The sequence below is a fragment of the Physcomitrium patens genome, chromosome 1 (assembly GCF_059467195.1).
Source record: "Physcomitrium patens ecotype Gransden chromosome 1, ASM5946719v1, whole genome shotgun sequence".
Classification (NCBI taxonomy): Eukaryota; Viridiplantae; Streptophyta; class Bryopsida; order Funariales; family Funariaceae; genus Physcomitrium; species Physcomitrium patens.
Window position 1 is genome coordinate 21,029,154 of NC_143410.1, and position 19,720 is coordinate 21,048,873.

At 35.4% G+C, this 19,720-nt stretch overlaps 2 protein-coding genes and 1 long non-coding RNA gene across 3 annotated transcripts; all 3 read left to right on the forward strand.

The window, feature by feature from the left end:
- The first annotated feature begins 607 nt into the window (after nucleotides 1-607).
- LOC112287860 (3-isopropylmalate dehydratase small subunit 1) lies at nucleotides 608-2,462 on the forward strand. Its single transcript, XM_024531414.3, has 2 exons — nucleotides 608-1,199; nucleotides 1,870-2,462. Exons 1-2 carry the CDS (start codon nucleotides 682-684, stop codon nucleotides 2,180-2,182), a joined length of 831 nt encoding a protein of 276 aa, XP_024387182.1. The 5' UTR covers nucleotides 608-681; the 3' UTR covers nucleotides 2,183-2,462.
- A 379-nt stretch (nucleotides 2,463-2,841) lies between these two features.
- Nucleotides 2,842-3,706, forward strand: LOC141045805 (uncharacterized). Its single transcript, XR_012218262.2, has 2 exons — nucleotides 2,842-2,966; nucleotides 3,479-3,706. It is a non-coding gene; the product is annotated as an uncharacterized LOC141045805 (long non-coding RNA).
- Nucleotides 3,707-17,460: 13,754 nt separating this feature from the next.
- On the forward strand, nucleotides 17,461-19,644 carry LOC112280048 (uncharacterized). The gene is made up of 2 exons (XM_024514988.3): nucleotides 17,461-17,594; nucleotides 18,061-19,644. Exon 2 carries the CDS (start codon nucleotides 18,076-18,078, stop codon nucleotides 19,525-19,527), a length of 1,452 nt encoding a protein of 483 aa, XP_024370756.1. The 5' UTR covers nucleotides 17,461-17,594; nucleotides 18,061-18,075; the 3' UTR covers nucleotides 19,528-19,644.
- The last annotated feature ends 76 nt before the right edge of the window (nucleotides 19,645-19,720 follow it).

Here is a 19,720-nt window from a genome sequence, read left to right on the forward strand (position 1 = left end):
ATTTATTTATTTATTTTTCGGTTTAATATGTTCATTATTAAAATAGAGTGGTAACAAACTCTATAACATAACCCTTCTATATTTGGGGGGAAAAATATAAAAGAGAGAAAAAAATGGAATCCAAAAATTCATAAAGAATTTTATTAATAAAGTGTTAATTAATTTCGTGAACTTTATTATCAAAAGGCAACTGGAAAAATGTTTAAAATGAAATAGTAGTGATGTTTAGTCACATTCAAATCATTATAAAACATGAAATAATTAAAAATAGCACGAATCAAGATGGTTCTAAGTATTGTTTTCACAAACACACTGTAATTTCGATTAATATATATATATATATATATATATGTTTAGGAATAATAGGTTGAAGACCACAGAACGGGCAGGGCGAAGCTTCAGGGGGTCAGGGGGATAGGGCCCCACCCGCGACGCAACGAACCCACCAACTAGAGCCACGGAATAAGGAGACTTGGGCACGACGCAAGCCACATCCCCACTGTCCAGGTCGGTCATAGACCGCGCGGTCTAAAGAAAGGGGGCGTATCTCCGTGGACCTCCCACAAAGAGGAGGCCGTCATTGGAGGTAGAATTTGAGAGAGTTTGAGAGTGTGTTTGAGTGTGTGTGTGGCGTTGCGAGTTTTTGTAGGGTTAAGGAGCTCGATTGTGGCCCTGGGCACCATGGCTGGCGTTGCACTGGGAATACGGGTCGGGGTTGCGACCCCTGCTACTTCTTCGTCTGCGTCCTCCTCTTTCTCCCTGCGTCGGGTTTCTTCTTCTTCTTGCGTTTTGGTGCCATCTCTCCGGAGAGCTGTTGCTTCCCGGGATTGCGTCAATGGTGGCTTTGTGACACTGCTCGATGCGAGGAAGCAGAAGATCTTAGTGTCCACGGGGACGGCTGGCCAGGTGCGAGCCCTTGCGCACGAAGCTGGAGCTGTGATTGAGGAGGATTCTGGTCGTGGTAATCGGATAATTCACGGCCGTTGCTTCATTGTTGGGGATAACATTGACACGGACCAAATCATTCCTGCTGAGTACCTGACCCTGGTGCCTTCGAAGCCCGATGAGTATGAGAAGCTTGGGAGCTACGCTATGATTGGGCTTCCTCAGGAATGGGGAAAGTTTGTCGAAGATGGGAAGATGAAGACCGAGTACAAGGTCATCATTGGTGGCGCCAATTTCGGCTGTGGATCTTCTAGGTGCCTGTCATTCTTATGCCTTCTTCATTTTAAATGCTTTTTTATTTTTATTTTTTATGAATGTCTGTTTTAAGGGTTTTTCTTTGCGCAGAGATTTGGCTTACGACTAATTTTCCTTCGCTCTTTGCTCTCAATTGTATAATTTGATTGAATCTGAGGGTCATGGTGTACGCAGCTTCTGTCTTTGGTCTGCGGTGCTGCTCATTCACTATCTGTAGTGTACATTGTCAAATTCAGAAGGCTTGTCAGGGGTTTTCAGGGTTTATGGAGGGTTGAATCATTAGAACCCGTGTCGTTGTACTGTCAGCATGCACATGGGAAAGAGATGTTCCAGTCGTGCAGTATATGCTTTGGGCTAGTTTTTATCGAAGAATGTTTTGTGTAGTGGTTTTTTAACGTGAGTAGAGTGACGTGTCCTCGTAATCCAATCCACTTAGTTGGAAAGTTGATCATATTGAACAAACATTGAAATTTCACTTTCATTTTCGTTTCTTTTTCTGTTTTTCTGTATTTTATTTTTTATATTGTGTGTGTGTGTACATGTTCACTTCTTGGTTTTTTTCGGCTGAGTAGGATGATGAATATGCCTACTCTTGGAGGTTTTCTGATCGTGATAGCTCCGTAGTTACGCATTCCTGAACATCTGGTTATGTCCTGTACAAATTTGCAGGGAGCATGCACCAGTGGCATTAGGTGCTGCTGGTTGTCGTGCCGTGGTAGCCGAATCGTACGCAAGAATCTTCTTCCGAAATTCAGTTGCAACAGGAGAGCTGTATCCTTGTGAAACACAAGAAAAAATCTGGGAGGAGAACCATACTGGCGATTATGTAACTTTGGACATGGAGAAAGATGTGCTGGTGAATCACACAACTGGGAAGCAATACAACTTGAAGCCTATTGGTGAGGCAGGACCAGTCATTGATGCCGGTGGGATATTTGCTTATGCGAGAAAAACTGGAATGATTGCATCTCCAGCACAATAGGCACCCGGTTCTAGTGGTTTCAAGCGTGTCTCACCTTGAGCATCTACTGCTTGCAGTAACTATTTTTCGCCCTCATGTTCCCGTTTTTTAAGCTAAATTGAAATATTTGATTTGTTTAATTTGGTGGCTATTGCCAAGTTTAAACCGATTATATAAAATCATTTAGCCCTGAAGTTGTTCAGGAAGTGGCTGTTTACAAGGACCATAAGTTCTTACAGAATTTCCCTCATGGAACAAGGAGCGTGTGACTATATTTCAAATGGTCACTTCTATTCTCGTCTGGAGCTTTGCAGGTCAATTCCTTGTGGGTGGCTATGGTTCGTTGTTCTGCTGAGTTTGTGAATGTTCCAGAGGACCTTATTAGATAATAGCTGAAGTATCGAACTTCCCAAGTTTCGATATGCATTATCTCCTCTTCATTTGGATAATTTTTTTAGTGTGATAGATTCACCTATACATTATGTGGAATTGATTGCAATTACTCTTACAAAATACTGGAATTTTGAGGAGTGACCATCGTTGGGTTCTTCTTGATCTTGTTCTAAAGAACCTCAGTCCTCGGTGGAACTGCAAAGCATTTAAGTATCAATTGATGTCTATTGACACAGAGCCATTCAGGTTCACGGTGAAAATATTTGAAGAATGGCACGACTCCATCAGGAGGTTGGGTTGCATATACAACTACATGGTTGTGAGCGTATGATTTACGTCCAATGCTCACGAGGATTCGAAACGCTCCAATGAGCCAGATGCCGTCAACGGATTTGTAATGGGAACCTTTGAGGTGCGTTACTGGGCAGTCGTGATTCTCTAATCATAACGATGATTTAGGTTGTGGGAGCACCTACAGACGCTTGAAGGCCGAGAGTGATTTTTGATTGCCAAACAAGTCTGCAGAACGAGTTGACACTATGCATCGCTGCGGTCAACCTCACATCAACATGCACCACGGTAGTCAAGACCTGAAGTCCAAACCAGGAACATTGTAGCAGACCCTCATTTCTTCATGCTTCCACAAATCCAATTTTTCTCTGTGCAACGCTTCCCATCCGGCTTTGCCGCACATCCTCATTGCACGTATACTTAGACTGTATCAGCACCTTCTGAACTCTCATCAATGGCCAATTTATTTGACGAGGAAGAGATTCCACAACGTGGAGTTAATCTTGCTTGTGACTTGAGCAAGGGAGGGACCCAAATCACCCTCAACTGGCGATCAGCACGCTGATGCGCAGTGGCAACTTTTCATGGTAAAATTTTCAGATGTGAGGGCTGACTGCAATTTCCTACCTGCAGGAATCAGAGGTTTACAAGCAAAACTCTCGTTGAGTGTATGAGATCAGAGACAGTGGTAATCTATTCTTCCATCGTTCGTCTGCCCAGCTTTGTGCCAAGTGGGAGGCTTATTTTGGACTTGCACTTATGTGGGTACGTCGGTTTGATCACATTAATGTTGCATTCGTAGTTGGTGGTCCTGTTTAATATACCGTTCGGACACAGTGTGGATCTATTTGACTGTTTCAATGATCAGTTCTTAGCTTCAAATGGATAATGCTTGTTCTGATTTAAACTTCATAGCAAGAGTGTGATATATGTGCAAGGAGGGAGAAGTTACCGAGGAAAAGCACTAATACTGAATGATACGTACACTGTCCATTTTATTATATCTGGCTCTTATTTTTTTCCGCATTCTACTAATCTATGGCTCATTATTAGATTTCCACACTTCATGCATGGATTTTCTTAGTACACTGTAACATCTAAGGTGTAATATAGTTTAAATTTAAAAATTTGAACTTATGTAAAAAAAATGAATTGAAATGGTTTCTTCATAATAATATTTCATACAATTCAAGTAAATTTTTTTGGACATATCATCTCATCTCAAGTGATGATTTGCAAATGGATTCTGAAAAAGTACAAATTATTATGAATCAAAAAATCTCAAGAACTATACATGATATCTAATCTTTTTTGAGATTTGTTGACTATTGTCAAAAATTTGTTAAGAATTTCTCTTAAGTTTTTTTCTCAGTTTTTTTATTTACATGATTAATTTGCAAAGATAAAATTCAAGTATAATCAAAATGAAAAATTAATATTTTAAGGTTTAAAAATAAGATTTATCTTAATTCCTATTTTGTATTGTCTAATATTTTTGAAGTTATTTTTTTATAAGAAAAAATATATTTTGTTTTTATAAGAACAAATTAGATTTTGTAGTAGGTGTAGTTTTATTACAAATGGATAGTGATAATAGACTTCATCCTATTTCTTTTTATTCAAAAACATTCTTAATAGTCAATATTAATTGTGAGATCTCCAATATAAAATTTATTACCAGTGTGGATTCATTCTAAGAACAATAAAAAATTTAAGAAGACTCTTCTTATTCAATCAAAATTTATATTGATTATTAGAATCTTAATTATTTCATATCAATATGTATCTCAAATTATTGTTAAGCTAATTAGAGCATGTCTTTGTCACAATTTATATTTAATATTTCATATTAATCTTGAAAAAATAAGAATTATCAATTACCTTGTCTAGATGTTTTAGTCTTGTATTTAAAAAAATAAATAAATACTGCATATAATTAAAAATGGGCCAAGTTTTTAAAACTGGAGCAACTATACTTTAAGTTCCTAAGTCAATAATTCAAATTGATTCTACTTTCCTTGAAGAAGTTTATTCTAGTATGTTATTGAACCTTCTTGTTTTTGATGTTAAAAATAACCTTTATAATGATTTCAATAAATTTGATTTTAATGATAATTTTCTTTATTATGTATGATACTTATAAATTCTAAAAGATCAAATATAATTATGTGCATTTCAAATATAACATGAATTTCTAATAATATAGCACATAAGATATTAAAAAAAACTTTGGAACTTATTTTAAAAGATTCTTGGTGGCTTCAAATATGAAAATTTGTCAAAATATCTATTCAACCATATTACAATTGTTTTAAAGTAAAGATTCCATGTTATCAATCATATAGACTTTTTCAACTTCTACCTATTATAAAGCAAATTTGGTCATTTATTTCAATGAATTTTTATTACAAATCTTTTGATCATAAATTCTTATAATTCTATTTTTATAATGGTAAATTATCTTATCAAAATTTTATACTTTTTACTATATAAAAAATTAACCATTAGTAAAAAAAAAAACTAATTAATTTTTTCATAAATAATATATATAAAAATTATAGACTTATAAATAATATTATATCTAATTAAGAGCCAAACTTTACATCAAAATTTTAGAATATACTTATTAATATATAAAAGATAAATATCAAGTTATCTTTAGCTTTTTATCTTTAAATTAATTGACAAATAAAATTTATAAATTAAATACTAGATTAATTCTTGTAATACACCATCAACTATTATCAAATCAATTAGACAAATTTATTGCCATAATCAAAATTTCATATGATAAAATAATACATTCTTCTCTTGTCATAAACATACATATTTACCTTAATAATTATCTAGGTTATATGAATAGATAGAAGTAAGTACCAATAAATAAATTTGATAATATCTTATGAAAAGCTTCTTAGAAGCTTTATAGATGCAGATTTGCTTTTAAACATGTCTACAAATGATTTATTGGTTGCAAACTTGGCCAATAAGTTAGCTACATGTTGATATTTTGACTACTTGTGATATAAGTTGGATATATGGCACACATCTAGAAAACTTGCTTTGCAAATTAGACACATCTCCTACAAATTACATATGTGTTGGAGGTCCTATAAAATGTGGATAAGTGGCTCTTAGATAGATGGTATATATAAAAGTAAGAGTGAGGCCTTCTTTATTCTTGTAAATTCTTTTTAAAATTCTAATCTAGTTTTAAGGATCTCTAGTTTTCTTGACTTTTGGTAGTAGTCATATTAATTGCTTCTTGAATATATATATTATTTTTATTTTTATTTTTTTTCTATCTTTTATTGAAAAATATCTTACTTATTTATTTACATTCATTGAATTCTTGTCTTTGACAGATTGACAAGAATATACTTACAATATTAGAGCTTTATCTTTTTTTTAATTAAAAATAAATTATGTCTTTTTCTTGATAAAACATAAGTATATTAGAAGTTAGAAATTATCCTCTTTGAAGTTGATATTATTCTTAGAATTTTTATGTTCTCAAATTCTTTCTTATATTTGTCTTAAGCAATATTAAATATCTTCTTTTTTTTATTGTGTTATGATAGCAAAGCTTATTAAAATAAAAAGTACAATGATATAAATGTAAGAATAATTAAAAAAATTAATTCTTGCAAGAAGTTTAATTTACCACCACAAGTAGCAATAAAATTGATAAGAAATGAAGATATAGAGATGATTGGAACTGCTTCAACATCTATACTAAATCATGTTATTTCTCCCATAGTGGAACATCCTTCAAGTGTTAGATAATCAAAAGTTGCCTTGTTTGAAAAGTTTAATGGCACAAGATCATAGTTTTAAAGACTCATTAATCAAGTGCAACTAATGATTCAACTTTAACTCCAAAACTATCCAATTCCAAGATTACAAGTTAGTTTTATTAAAATATTATTTAAATTTTTTAATTTTAATTTTAATTTTTTTATCTTTATTTTTATCTTTTTTTAAACAAAATGATCTAATATTAAGTAATTAAGAGGTTTTTTTGGCAAATATTTAATCCATGTATAGAAAACATGATGTAATTTGTATTACAACCAATAAGATCCATATTTTACAATAAGATAATTTATCATTAATATTATATGTTTGAAAATTTTGATAACTTGTAATTAATATCAAATAAGATGATACTATAATTATTAGTCAATTATTCTATAGATTAGAATATGAAGTAATTAAATTAATGCTAAAATTACTTGATCCTGAGAAATTGAGTCAAATAATTAACTTTGGTGTAAAGTGTAACAATTGACTTTTAAAATTTTGATTTGAGAATTGCTTAATTAAGATTCAATATTTTCATAATTTAATGGAAATATCCACGTTTTTAAAATACATATATTTGGAAGTAGAAGATATACAAATAGATATGATATGTTTTAAATATCTTACTAAATAAAAAATACTTATTGTTGTTAAGAAAGATTATACTTATATTATAGCAAACCTAAAACAATGAAGCAACTTTTGGCTGTAGCACCAGAATGTCGATCTACATTGAATTTAGTGCTAATACGATGCAGATCCCACACTAAAGAAATTCATGAAGTTAGCTTAAACCCAGATCCGAGAGCACCAACAATCGATGTATCAATCAATGGCGTTTTAATTCCAGAGATTCAGGTCGATGGTGGCTCCAGTGTGAATTTAATGAACACGGATATAATGGAGGACTTGGATCTAAAGCAATTGCTACCTACGACATTGGTCTTGCGAATGGCAGATCATAGTTGGGTAAAGCCAATGGGAATCTTATGCAATATTGCCACTGTAATCACGGGATTGACATACAAAATCAATTATATTGTATTCTGATTATAGAGTTTTACGTTATTGTATCCCATTTTATTGGGCAGACCTTGGCTTTATCAAGCCAAAACTAAGAACTATTGGGGCCGAGGCACATTGACAATTGGAAAAGGCCGGGATCAGATTGTTCTACAGATGTACCTGGTACAATATTATGGAGAATCTCAATTGCCAAAATCAAAATTTACATCGGACAACGAGAGTCAATTGATTGAGGCAGATGACGATGCTATAGGTTCTTTGCAATTTGGGGTAGGACAAAACACTTCAACAGCAAAGGAAGGAGTCTACCAATGTGGAAGTCCCGGTGAATATTTACTGCATCAAGAGGATGCGACTAACCCGGATCATGCTATTGCCGAATGGATGAACAATCTTGCAGTCAATAGAGTCAACACATTGGAACAGATTTGGGTGGTTCCCATATGTCGGATAATACAAGATATTCAAATCAGGAGAAGATAATTAAATCAGAGGTTGTTGAAGACCCTGTGTGTCAATCTATTAACCTGGGCACCAACAAAACGCCACAGCTAATTAAAATATATACCGATATTATTGGTATAGAATTGAATGCTTGGAAACAATTTTTTGTCCATCACAAATCTACCTTTGTATAGTCGTATGCGGATTTGAAAGGGATTCCAGTTGACATGTGTGAGCACCAGATTATTTTGGAGGAGGGTGTTACGTCAGTTCGGCAAAGACAACACCGGCTTAATCCAAAATATTTTCTTTTAGTGAAAGAGGAATTGGATAAAATCCTCGACGTGGGTTTTATTTATCTTGTTTCGCATAGTGCATGGGTGTCGCCAATCGTGATGGTACCAAAGAAGAATGGAAAAATCAAGATATGTCAAAATTTCTGAAAGTTAAATATGGCCACCAAAAAAGATTACCTTTCATGGACAGTATGGATAACCTGTTGTCATTATCACCAAGTAGTAAAAGAATAAGAGTGGGGCACCAGTTAAAGTCATTCTGTGGTATTGTTTTGGGTTGGTTGGAGTGCCATTTTCTTGTATTTCTTATGTTTTCAAGAGTAGTAGTTCCAAATAAAAGTTAACAGTGAGGAGCCAGTCACAAGTGTCGATTGAAGATGTTCTAGAATGGATGAGTCAGCAGCAACAACAATTGGAACTTTGAGATGTCTAGATCTTGAAATTAGAAGCTCAAGTCTGTGAATTGGGAGAGTATAATGAAGATCTATCAAACCAGTTGAGGAAAGAGTCGATAGACTAGAAGAAGAAGACGGAGATTTGCAGTTGGAACCAGAATCAGTGGAACCAATAACAAATACTGCAGCGATTGATTAATTAGATAGGCGAGAGGGATCGCAATTTTTGTGGAGATTTGTTAGATAATTTTTAGATAGGTATCAATTGAGTGTTTGCGAGGACGCTACACAGATAAGAGTGAGGCTATGTAGAATAAGTAGTTATTTTCAGAATGTAGATACCTAGTATATAGTGTAAACATGGATAGATAACTGCTGAAAAAGTGGTTCAGCAGGTAGAATGGATGAATAATCAGGAAAAGTAGTTATCATTTGTAGTATAGGAGTTGGTATCTCAGGGTAGTATAAGGAAGATGGGAGAGGGGAAAAGAATGCTAGACTGCGATAGTACTGAGCCGGAGATAAGCTTGGTGCTATCTCTTCTTCTTAGTTTTCTTGTTTTTTTTGTGTTAGTGTTGATTCTAGTGAAGAGAATCGATTTAATGAATTAATGTTTGATTTACGAAGTTGTTTATGGATCACTGTTTATCAATTGTTGTGAAAGATTGAGGACGTATGGAAGTTTCCAGTCATTGTTTATCGCAAGGTTGTAAGTTTAGTGGAGAGGAATTGTAATCAAAGGAATTGTCTTGATCAGATTCTGTGGATTGAAAGTTATTCATTGCAGGGTTTGGGATATGCTTGTGTGTTCGTGAATTACACAGGGTACTGAAATCATTGTCGTGGATGTTATTGTATTGATATGAGAGAGTGGACAGTAGGAGGAAAAATTAAGTGTTCTTTGGTATGGTAAGCATTCAGCAGTAGCGGTTAATTGCATGACCCTAAAAATTGGAGCTCATATAGATGGTCTTTCCTTGTGTTTGAATTCCCCTATATGGATTTATTCTAGGAGGTTTCTTTCGGAATAAGTAAAACAACAACCACACCTTAAAACTTTGATTTTTTTCTATCAAACATTTTTGGCATACTTATTCTTACTTCCTTTATACTTGTAATAGTAAGATTTTTTGAATTTAGTAATAAACTTGATCTATTTACTTCTTTCAATTGCATAACTTTTTAGTGTAGACTTTAAATTTTATTATTGATTTCTTCTACAGGTGTAGAAATAGTACTTTTATGGTTGACATAAAAAATATGCGAGATTTTCATCTTAAGAGTATTGTCAAGCTCATGAAGATTTGTAATTATTGTAAATTTATTCTCACTTCCACTAAGAGTGGCATCCATAATTATTTTCTTCTATAGACAACTCAAACAAATCAAAAAATCAAATTGGAAGAGACTAATCTACAATCGCTATTATCAAATAAAATTTCTACAAAGAATATTATTTTATTTTTTTTAAAAAAAATTATTATCAAAAAATTAGAATATTACTTTAAAGGTAGATAGTTTGAAATCCTTAAAATATAATAATAGAAATAAAATAATCCACTTATTTATAAAATAAAATAAGAATAATAAATAAGCACTTTTATCAAGTTATCAAAGACATGAATTTCAAAGAACCAAAAGGTCAATGCATTCTTATGTCACTCAAAAAGACTTGATAATCATTTAAAGATGTTATAATATTAAATTAGAATACCTATTGCTAAAGACAATAAAACTAGAGTCTCTTAAAATAAGACTAAGAATAAGAAATTCTTACTTCCACATATACTATCTACTAGGAGCTATATAGCAACATTCTATTGGACCTCCAACATGAGTCCAAATAAAAGAAATATGTGTCTAATTTGTAAGAATATTTTTTATATGTATGCCACATTGTTAATTTGTACTACAAGCTATCAATACGAGCAATATATTGTAAGAACAATTAATAGCTCCAATAGTTAGTTATAATCACTTTTGTAATTTTTAACATATTTTTACTAATTTTAATGCTAATATGATTAATTTATGGATCCAAATTTTCTTTTTTAGTTAATTATGACTTTATTTATATTTTTAGGTTATTCATTAGATAGATACTTCTAATTATTAGATTGAGTGATTGTTTTAAATTCTAAAAATAGTAAGTTTAGAAGATCTATAATTTTCTTTTTTTGATCTGATTTAAATTCTCTTTTAGTTCTATAATTAGAATTTTAGTAGAATTTTTCTTCTAAGTTCTAGAAATTATATCTTGAATTAATCCATGATCATAGTTTTCAATTTCAAGGCTAATTTCTAATTTGATTATCGTTAGAAAATCTCTTAAGTCTAATTGCTCTATCTTCCTATTTAATTCCAAGATTTTTTTAAGCTTAAATTTCATGCTGCAATTTAAATGGATTAAAAATATGAAGTCTAATTGTTAAATTAATGATGATTTCTAAAAGATGGAGGTGAGCTAATTGTTGTGGTGGAATTTCTTCTCTTAGTGATTTTAATTACTATTTGGAGTTGAAAATTAGAGAAAAAGAAAAAAAATCACAAGTGTATTAATTCAAGCCCAAATTACAATTAGGTCTTGGATTTGCTAAGAGTTCATGTTTAAGGGAGTTGAAATTGAAGAGTGATGATCATGATGGCTTTGATGGCAAGAAACCTTACTGACTTCCAAGTAGACTAAGTAAAATTAGAATTATAGTTGGAATTCACAACTAAATTAGCAAATTAATTGGTTTTTATGATTTAGATCTCGGATTTGGGCTTGTGAATAGTCAATCATAGGATAAAAGTATGTTTTAGAATCATTGGTGGTATTATTTTTGCCAAAAAGGTGTTAGTTTTTTAGTTATAAGCATTTTCAGCCTTAAAATCGGACTTAAGCTTAGAGTGATTGTAGACCCTTGATATTGGTTAGAGATTTTTTGATTTGGATGACGGAGATGTGGCCGCCACCTTTGGACCTCCTCCTACCTAATTAAGAGGGCTTGGGTGGCTGAGCTCCCTCTCTCTTTCTCCCTTTTGTAAAGCAAAGCCTTGCCAAATTATTTCTAGGCTTTTAATTGAAGAAATTTTCTCCCACCTTGTCACTACCTCGGTATTTTTTTTCCTCTCAATCACTCATTTTTTATGCTTTTGAGAAATATTTGGTAATTATCTTCTTCCAATTACCAAATTTTCAAATATGCAAGCCACAAGCACTTTGAAGCTTAGACGGATTTTTGGCGAATTTCTAAGTGCCAAGGGGTCTATTGCCCTCGGTAATGTAGGAGTGTCAACTTTGAAAATTTGTAACTTAGTGATCTATAACTCAGATTTAATGTGATTTACTATTAAGAATGAAATTTAAATTCTAGTTTATTAGAAAATTTAAATCACTAACTTCCAACTTATAACAAATTTTTGATGATTTTTAAAGTGAAGATGGATCTGTTGTCTCAATAATTTAGAAAAATTAACTTTAGAAAAACATAGCTTAATACCTACTAATTTTTTGTCATCAAATATTTTTTTGAAGAAAAATATTTCTAAGTGTTATTTTAGGAAAAAATTATAATTATTAACTTTGAATCATTAATCAATTTTTAGTGAATTTTTAAGTAAAAGCGGTCTATTTCCTAGGCAGCCTAAGTGGCTCTACTTGGAAAAAACCATATCTCAAGCATTTTAGATCGGATTTCCACAAGATTTAGAAAGATAGAAGCATGTTGGAATTAACTTTGATCACACCAAATTTCATATATATTAGAGTCTCAAAGTATTTTTGGTGAATTTTTGAGTGGCAAGGGTAGCTGCCTATAACTTGACATATTCAAGATATGTTATTGTTTTCATCTCTAATTATTCTCTAATCACATCTTTTAGCATCTAATCTGCTAAATTAGCTCTCATTTGTCTTATTACCATTAATTAATATTATTTAATAATTTTTAAGAACTTTTTCCTCATTCCATTAATTAATGGTAAAGTTTCATCTTTTCATCCATCTTTATCTTTAAAAGATAAAATAAAATAAAAAGTAACTTTATCTTTTTATTTTTATCTTTTACTTTTAATTGTAGTTTATAACTTTTACTTTTTACCTTCAATTTTTTATTGTGGTTATTTTTAAACTCTTCACTCAACTTTTAGTGATTAATTTTAACTTAATTTATTTATTTTTTTTTATTTATTTTTTTTCATAATTTTCAGAGTTTAAGCTTGACCAAGTAAACCTTCAAAGGTAATTAACTTATTAGACTATAACATTTAAGAAATTATAAAAATTATATACTTAACTTATTGTATTTGGTTGGATTAATTGTGATTATATATATATATATATATATATATTTTATGGTTTAAGTGCTCACATTGGTTAATATTGAATTTTAATCTAAGTTATAATTGAATAAAATTGAACTTAAGTAAGGGAAGAAAAAACTGCTCACATACGTGGCTAACTTATTCACCAAGTTTGTAACCTATTAATCAGCTACAAACATATTTAAAGTCAAATCCGTATCTATAAAGTTTCTAAAAAGTTTTGCTATAAGATATTATATTAACTACTTACTTTTATCATCTATCTAATACTTCTTATTTAGATAATTACGTATGTTTGTAATACTTCTTCACTTGAGGCTTGGTGATCTACAAGTGCTAATGAGAATGAACATGCATTTTTTATTGTGTTTTTGCCAACAAAACTATTTAATGAATAGCAAAAAGTTATGCAGTGGGCATTGTCAAATTTTGCTTACAACATATTTGATTGAAATCAAATCACTTGATATTATATCATGCATTCTCCTTCAACAAAAAGAGAATATTAAGAAGTTTAGATTTACAACCACTTAAAGCTGAATTTTATAATTGGCACACATTATTCTCTCATTATTACATATAGATAAAGCATTATAAGAGGCTATAAAGTACAGGATGGTACAAAGGACAGATCTACCTGATGTATACTATCAAACAGCTATGGCACTTTCTTCCTTTCATAACAATTTGATTGAGAGTATGCATCATGTAGAACATTTTTCTTTTCTTTTCTTTGCTTTTCTTTTTTGATACACTAAATCATAGAAGCTACTATTTGGATCCATATGAAGACAAAATCACTAATAGAATTGTCAAATTTTCAATATTTTATTAACAATTCTAGGGATATATATATATATATATATATATAAGCTATTATCAAGAATATAAGGGTATTCTTGATATTTCAACATATTTGAGGGATATATAAGATATTTTCCCAATAACTAAAGAATTCCTCCCTTCAAACCTAGAGTAGAGTAGGCCATGTCAACACATGCACACAAGCCACAAATTGTAAAGAAAGACACAAATTTAATTAATATAGCCAATTTGAACTATTGCAAATCCATTTGCTGCCCACTTCATGCATGTCCACTGCCAATGCCCAGGTTCATCCAATAGACAGTGGATGAACCCATGAGAATGTGTGAGTTTCTTCCAGATTGATGGCGAAGTAGAGGGCAGGTGGGAAGCGCAAGTTGTGGCCGACATGGATATTGAAGGAGTAATCCAGGACTGGCGCTCACTGTGGATACATCCCTCACCTTGTCTTGTGTATCCCAAGTCCCTGCTCTCGCAGCCTTTGTCAAAGGCTTCCAGGGCATGTTGCTTTGCACGTCATTGAACATTCTATCGTCAGATCGTGAGAGGCCAGTTCCCTGCGGAACGTCCATTTTTGGTGCTGAACTGAGAGCAGAATCTCTCGTACTGTTGGGTTTGACGCCTAATTACGGTCTGCAAAGATATTCGTGCTCGGATTGGACGATCATTTTTTAATTGTGGAACGAAAAGTTATAGAGCCTCGAAAAGAATCGGATTCTCTTGGCTTGTGTAATATCACATGTCATAAATCGATGATGAGGATTTGGGTTACTTTTTTCTGTAGATGTTTCTGATGTTGTTGTGAAGCTTCTGTGAGCGATTATATGGTTCATTCAAACTGCAACAATGCATCCTCATTGGTGATCTGTGTGGTGTATCAGATGGAAAGGTGGAATGAAGGGCCAGATGATCCTTCCAGCAATCTACGCATGAGTGCTTCGACGAGAAAGAGATTCGGTTTGACCTATTAATGCCACAATTTTAGTCCGAGTTGTGGATTTTTTTGCCTTCTGGAAAGAAAAGATACTCAACTTAAAAGTACCCGTGTTCCATCATTAAGAGGCAACCAACCTGGATATTTTAGGAACTCTATCTGAAGGCGTGTCGGATTCTGGTCGTTTCTCCAACATCTGGAACATGGTGGGAGTCCGTGATGAATTTCGTGTTTTGCTTCTGGCCACTTCATGGAAACAAAAGTTATAACTTCCCAGAAGTCTTTGCTTCTTGCAGGTAATCTTGCGCCAAGCACACCTTCGAATACGTCGGTTCTCTGAATGATGAATCACCCACGATAGTCTCCTAGCTGGAATACCTATATAAGTACTGAGAGATTACTGCCCACAAGATGACGGGTCATTGATATAATAAGCATGAGTGAGATACCACACGTTGCGTAATTCTTGTATAGGATAGCAGGAATACCGTGAGTGCTGAGAAATGTGGCGAAGATGTGAAAGGAATTTTAGCTGTACATGCTGTTCAATCACGTTGATTCTCATTGCGTATTTTTATGGTGTCTTTCGTTTCAGGAAAATTTGTATGTAAGTCGGTGTCACTGAGAGCAACCAGTAACTCACGCAGTATATTAACGAATTCTTTCTAATATTTTGGCGTTGTATCGCATAGCTGCAAAGGTTAACTGCTTGCAGACGACTTGCTCATTAAGCATGCGAGCCAGTCAAGTGACCGTGTGCACACTGTGATAGTTTTACCACAGAAGATGTACATGTTGGACGACTGATAGAATGAAACGACTACGGCGAAAAGCAGTATGAAATGAAGAAGGTAGTTGGTATACATCCAGCGACTCACGGGTCCGATTTTCGAGGTGTTGCCCAATTGAGAGCTAGAAACTTTGAGACAATTCAAGATACTTTGTTGTTTTCTCGTGTGTTGTATACATTTTGTCGTACATGTGTCCTCCAAAGCCCTACTGCGCAGTTTTTAATAGGGAATGGTCGCAGACTTCCATATAACCACCCCGAGGGTCGAGCTGACTGGCTGTGTCTTCAGAGACGATCACATCTCGAAATGATAACTACCCCGGAGGACAAGAAGTGAAACGTGTGGTTTTCTGCATAAACCTGGATGAATACGATGCACCTGTCACTGCCAGTGAGGTCGTTGATCTAGTCGATCGAAACTTTATGAACTCAAGGTAATCCAAGGATGTGAAAGTCGCACACAAAGTCAATGCTCTCTAATTTCGATTCATCATTCAAGATGGAGCTACAATTGCAGAAAAGTGCAGAGAATCGGGCTTGAGCTTAGTCAGGTGGAGTAGATTTTTCGGGCTTGTGTCAACTTCTGCCCAGGTAGGATCTAAGGTTAGAGGATGCTCACGGACTGCCCTTGATGTCGCAGAGATCTTCATCACCCGGTTTGAAGACGTTAATGCGGTTGGAGCCACTTGTCGGTGGGGCCCAGATTCCCTACTGCGGAGGAATTTGTTCACGGATATGAGAAAAACATGATTGCATGTCTGAATATCAGGCCACTGCAAGCGTAAATATCAGGTCACTGCTGCAGGTTCCCCACCGATTTGGGTCTACGTTTCCTCGTTAAGTAGTTTTCCCGGCACCAGATAAGACCAACAAAAATTCAATAAAGTAAGTCTGTTTAGTTTCAATTGTTACCGCGCTAAGAGCCATGTTGCTTTTCCAGCCATCACAGCTTTCTGGATTTGTGATGCGTTGGCGAAAGCTCTTTTCGAATACGGCTGAAACACACTCTTTAACAGTTCCTAGTATAAGTTCTAAAGCTACCCAAAAGTATCATGTAAAGTAGGAGACAAATGAGTGACCAGTATGTAGTCTTCAACATGTTTTATGTATGGGTATTGTATATCAGCATGAGAGCGAACCGAAAGATAAACGTGTTTTTTATGTAATTTAGGTGGAAGAAAAATGAAAATAAATTACAATAATTTTGTATTAAATCATTTCAACAACATTTTTACATACTATAAAAACGTTGAAATTAACTGTGCCCCGATCGTTTCAAACAGAATATCCAAATAGCCATGACACATTATCCATTAAGACTCACTTGGTCATTTGTCAAGTACTATATACGTGGGGCGGTTCTCCATTTCAAAAATATAATGAAGCATGGGTCTAGAATAATATATATATATATATATATATATATACAACATATTATATTTCAAACTGATGCGTTAATGTATTTTCTACAACTGAATAATGCATTAATATAGAAGACAAGATAAATACGCACTGATATATACTAATAAATCCTGGCATCGATTCACCGAGGGTGGGGAGCACGCTGCTGTCTTGTACGGTGGCCTATAACCAGAGATTCCCAGCAGACTGCCGAAATCTAGAAATGGCAACTGGGTCCATGGGGATCCAGTAATCCGGCGTAAAGCCGACTGTACGCAATCATGAGGGTGATTCCGCTGTCTGTTGCACGATAATAGTCCAAGTCGACAATTCTCGGAAGAATCCATTGTGATATGTCAGCGTTCCGTCATCGCGCAGTGGGCAACAGATCAGCCCGTAGCACATGAGCTCGTGCTATTCGAACATGCCTTAATGGTGCAACGGAGCTCGGTATATAAGGACTGCCACATAGAGTAATTTATGTTTTCGGTTCCAGTTCCGCGGTTCAAACCTGGCAGCCTAACTGGTAAGTGTAGCTGATGTAGCTTCAATTCCTATGGGATTCTGTTCTCACCTCCGCGGCTGTAAAGTGTGTGTTTTTGTGCGTGAGTAGTGAAGCGCTCATTTTCTGTTTTCCATTGGGTTGTCTCTGCAAGTTGATGTTTGACGAAGAAAGTAGATTTTCTTGCTTTTGATCTTCTTAAAGATGCCTTAATGGTAGTACCCTGAAACATCCTTTTCAAAACTTTTTTCGATTCGTGCGTGTCTGGATGTTGGTGGTGTTGCACTGATTCAGAAAAATCTAGGATTCGATTTTTCACTTCATTTTTTACTAGCATTTCCCGATTCTTAGTTTGAACTGATATTCCTGGTTCCGTAATCGGGAAAAATAGTTTTTTCAACCTTAATTTATGACTTTGCGGTCATGAATGCCAGCTGATAATTGCTATGTGCTCCTTGTGCCGATCGTTTGTTGACTCGTCGAACTGCAGTAGCTCGCATCGTTGATGATCATGACGACCCTCACCATTAGGACGAAGGAGTTGCTGTGTGTCGCGATTACTATAATCGTGATGTTACAAGCGCCTGCTTCGACAACTGCCGTGGTTAATAATGTCGCTTTCGAGTGGACGCACATGTTGGACACGCTCATTTGCCCTCAAGGAGCGACTAACCTTGGATTTGCACCGTTGACGTCAGCCATCCAACCTCAGCTGCACCTGGCCCAGTGGCACGCTCTAATTGCACTGAAAGCCACTGGCGATTGCACCACTGAGCAGGCAGTCGTCGCATTCGCCAGCTTCAAGATCCTCTCCCACTACTTCTCTTGGACACAAATTTTAGATTTTAACCTCGGTCCACTACTAGATCGTCAGCTAAGATCGATGGACCTTACGGAAAAACAAAAGAGGCTTTCAAAGCGGATCGGCCAGACCGTCGCTGTGAATCTGATTCGTCAACGGAGCCCAGCATCAGAGTTCACTCAGGGTCCAGTCCACGCTGCTGTGGACGATGTTATCAATCCCCAAATTGGTGTGTTCCGCCACTTCGCTACCACACCCGAAGGGAGAGACGCCGCCCACTTTTTCTTCAACCAAATGGTCTCGTGGAAGCCCTTCGTACTCCCTCACCCGCTTCAGTTTATAAAGGACTACCTCAGCGAATTCAAGCCCCCAGTAATTCCATCGGCCGAATGGGACGCTGACTGGGACGGATTGAAGGATATTGGACGTGCCGGATGGTCGGGCCGCACCGCTGCGATGAACCTCAGCGCAAATCTGTACGCGTGCCCTCGCTTGAGCAATTTCAAATGTAGCTTCGAGCAGGCTGCGTCTGCTGCAATCCAAACCGCCTTACCCTCCAACACTTCCCTCTACGACAGCGTCCTCTTGCTTGCCAAGACCAGTGTGTCAATCCACGACGCTGCTATCACGCAAGTGACTGTTAAGTTCGGATTTTGGTTCTGGCGGCCCGAGCAAGCCTTCCGCTCGGGTGATGGCACTCACGCTCCAATCCCCGACTGGTCGCCCTACCATCCAACTCCCTTGGAACCCGAGTACCCAAGCGGAACCGTAACCATTGTATCCGCCGGTACGGGGCCCTTGCAGAAGTACTTCGGGAAGGACAAGGACGTGCCTTTCTTCATAGAAGGTGGAGGCACCTTTAACTGCGAAGGTTTTGTTGGAGTCCCCGTTCCGACTGTGAACTTCACTTCGCTTGATGCCTTTGTTACTGAAGCTGGGAAGTCACGAATGTACTCTGGAGCTCATTACCAAAGTTCTGTCGATGACGCTAAAGAAATTGGCAAGAGAGTGGCGGATTACGTGGAGAAGCATTGGACGCACACCCAGCCGTCGGGTGTGTTGCCGGATCCCACATTCTTGGACATCTTTGCTAAGGTTGTGAAGAAATCGGGAGACTTCAGTCCTGTCAGGTACGACGTGAGCGCTTTGAAATGAGTGATTTAGAAGGAGACGTGGAGTGATTTGAAGTGAATGCTTTCAGATTTACAATCTTTGTGTATTGACCTACAAGACAGTTTGAATAAGTAAAAGCCATCCTTTCTCTATTGAAAACATGCGCAAAGAATTGCTTTCCAAGCTCATTCGCTGCACTGCTTGTAGTGATCCCAGATGAACCTGGAATTCTAGA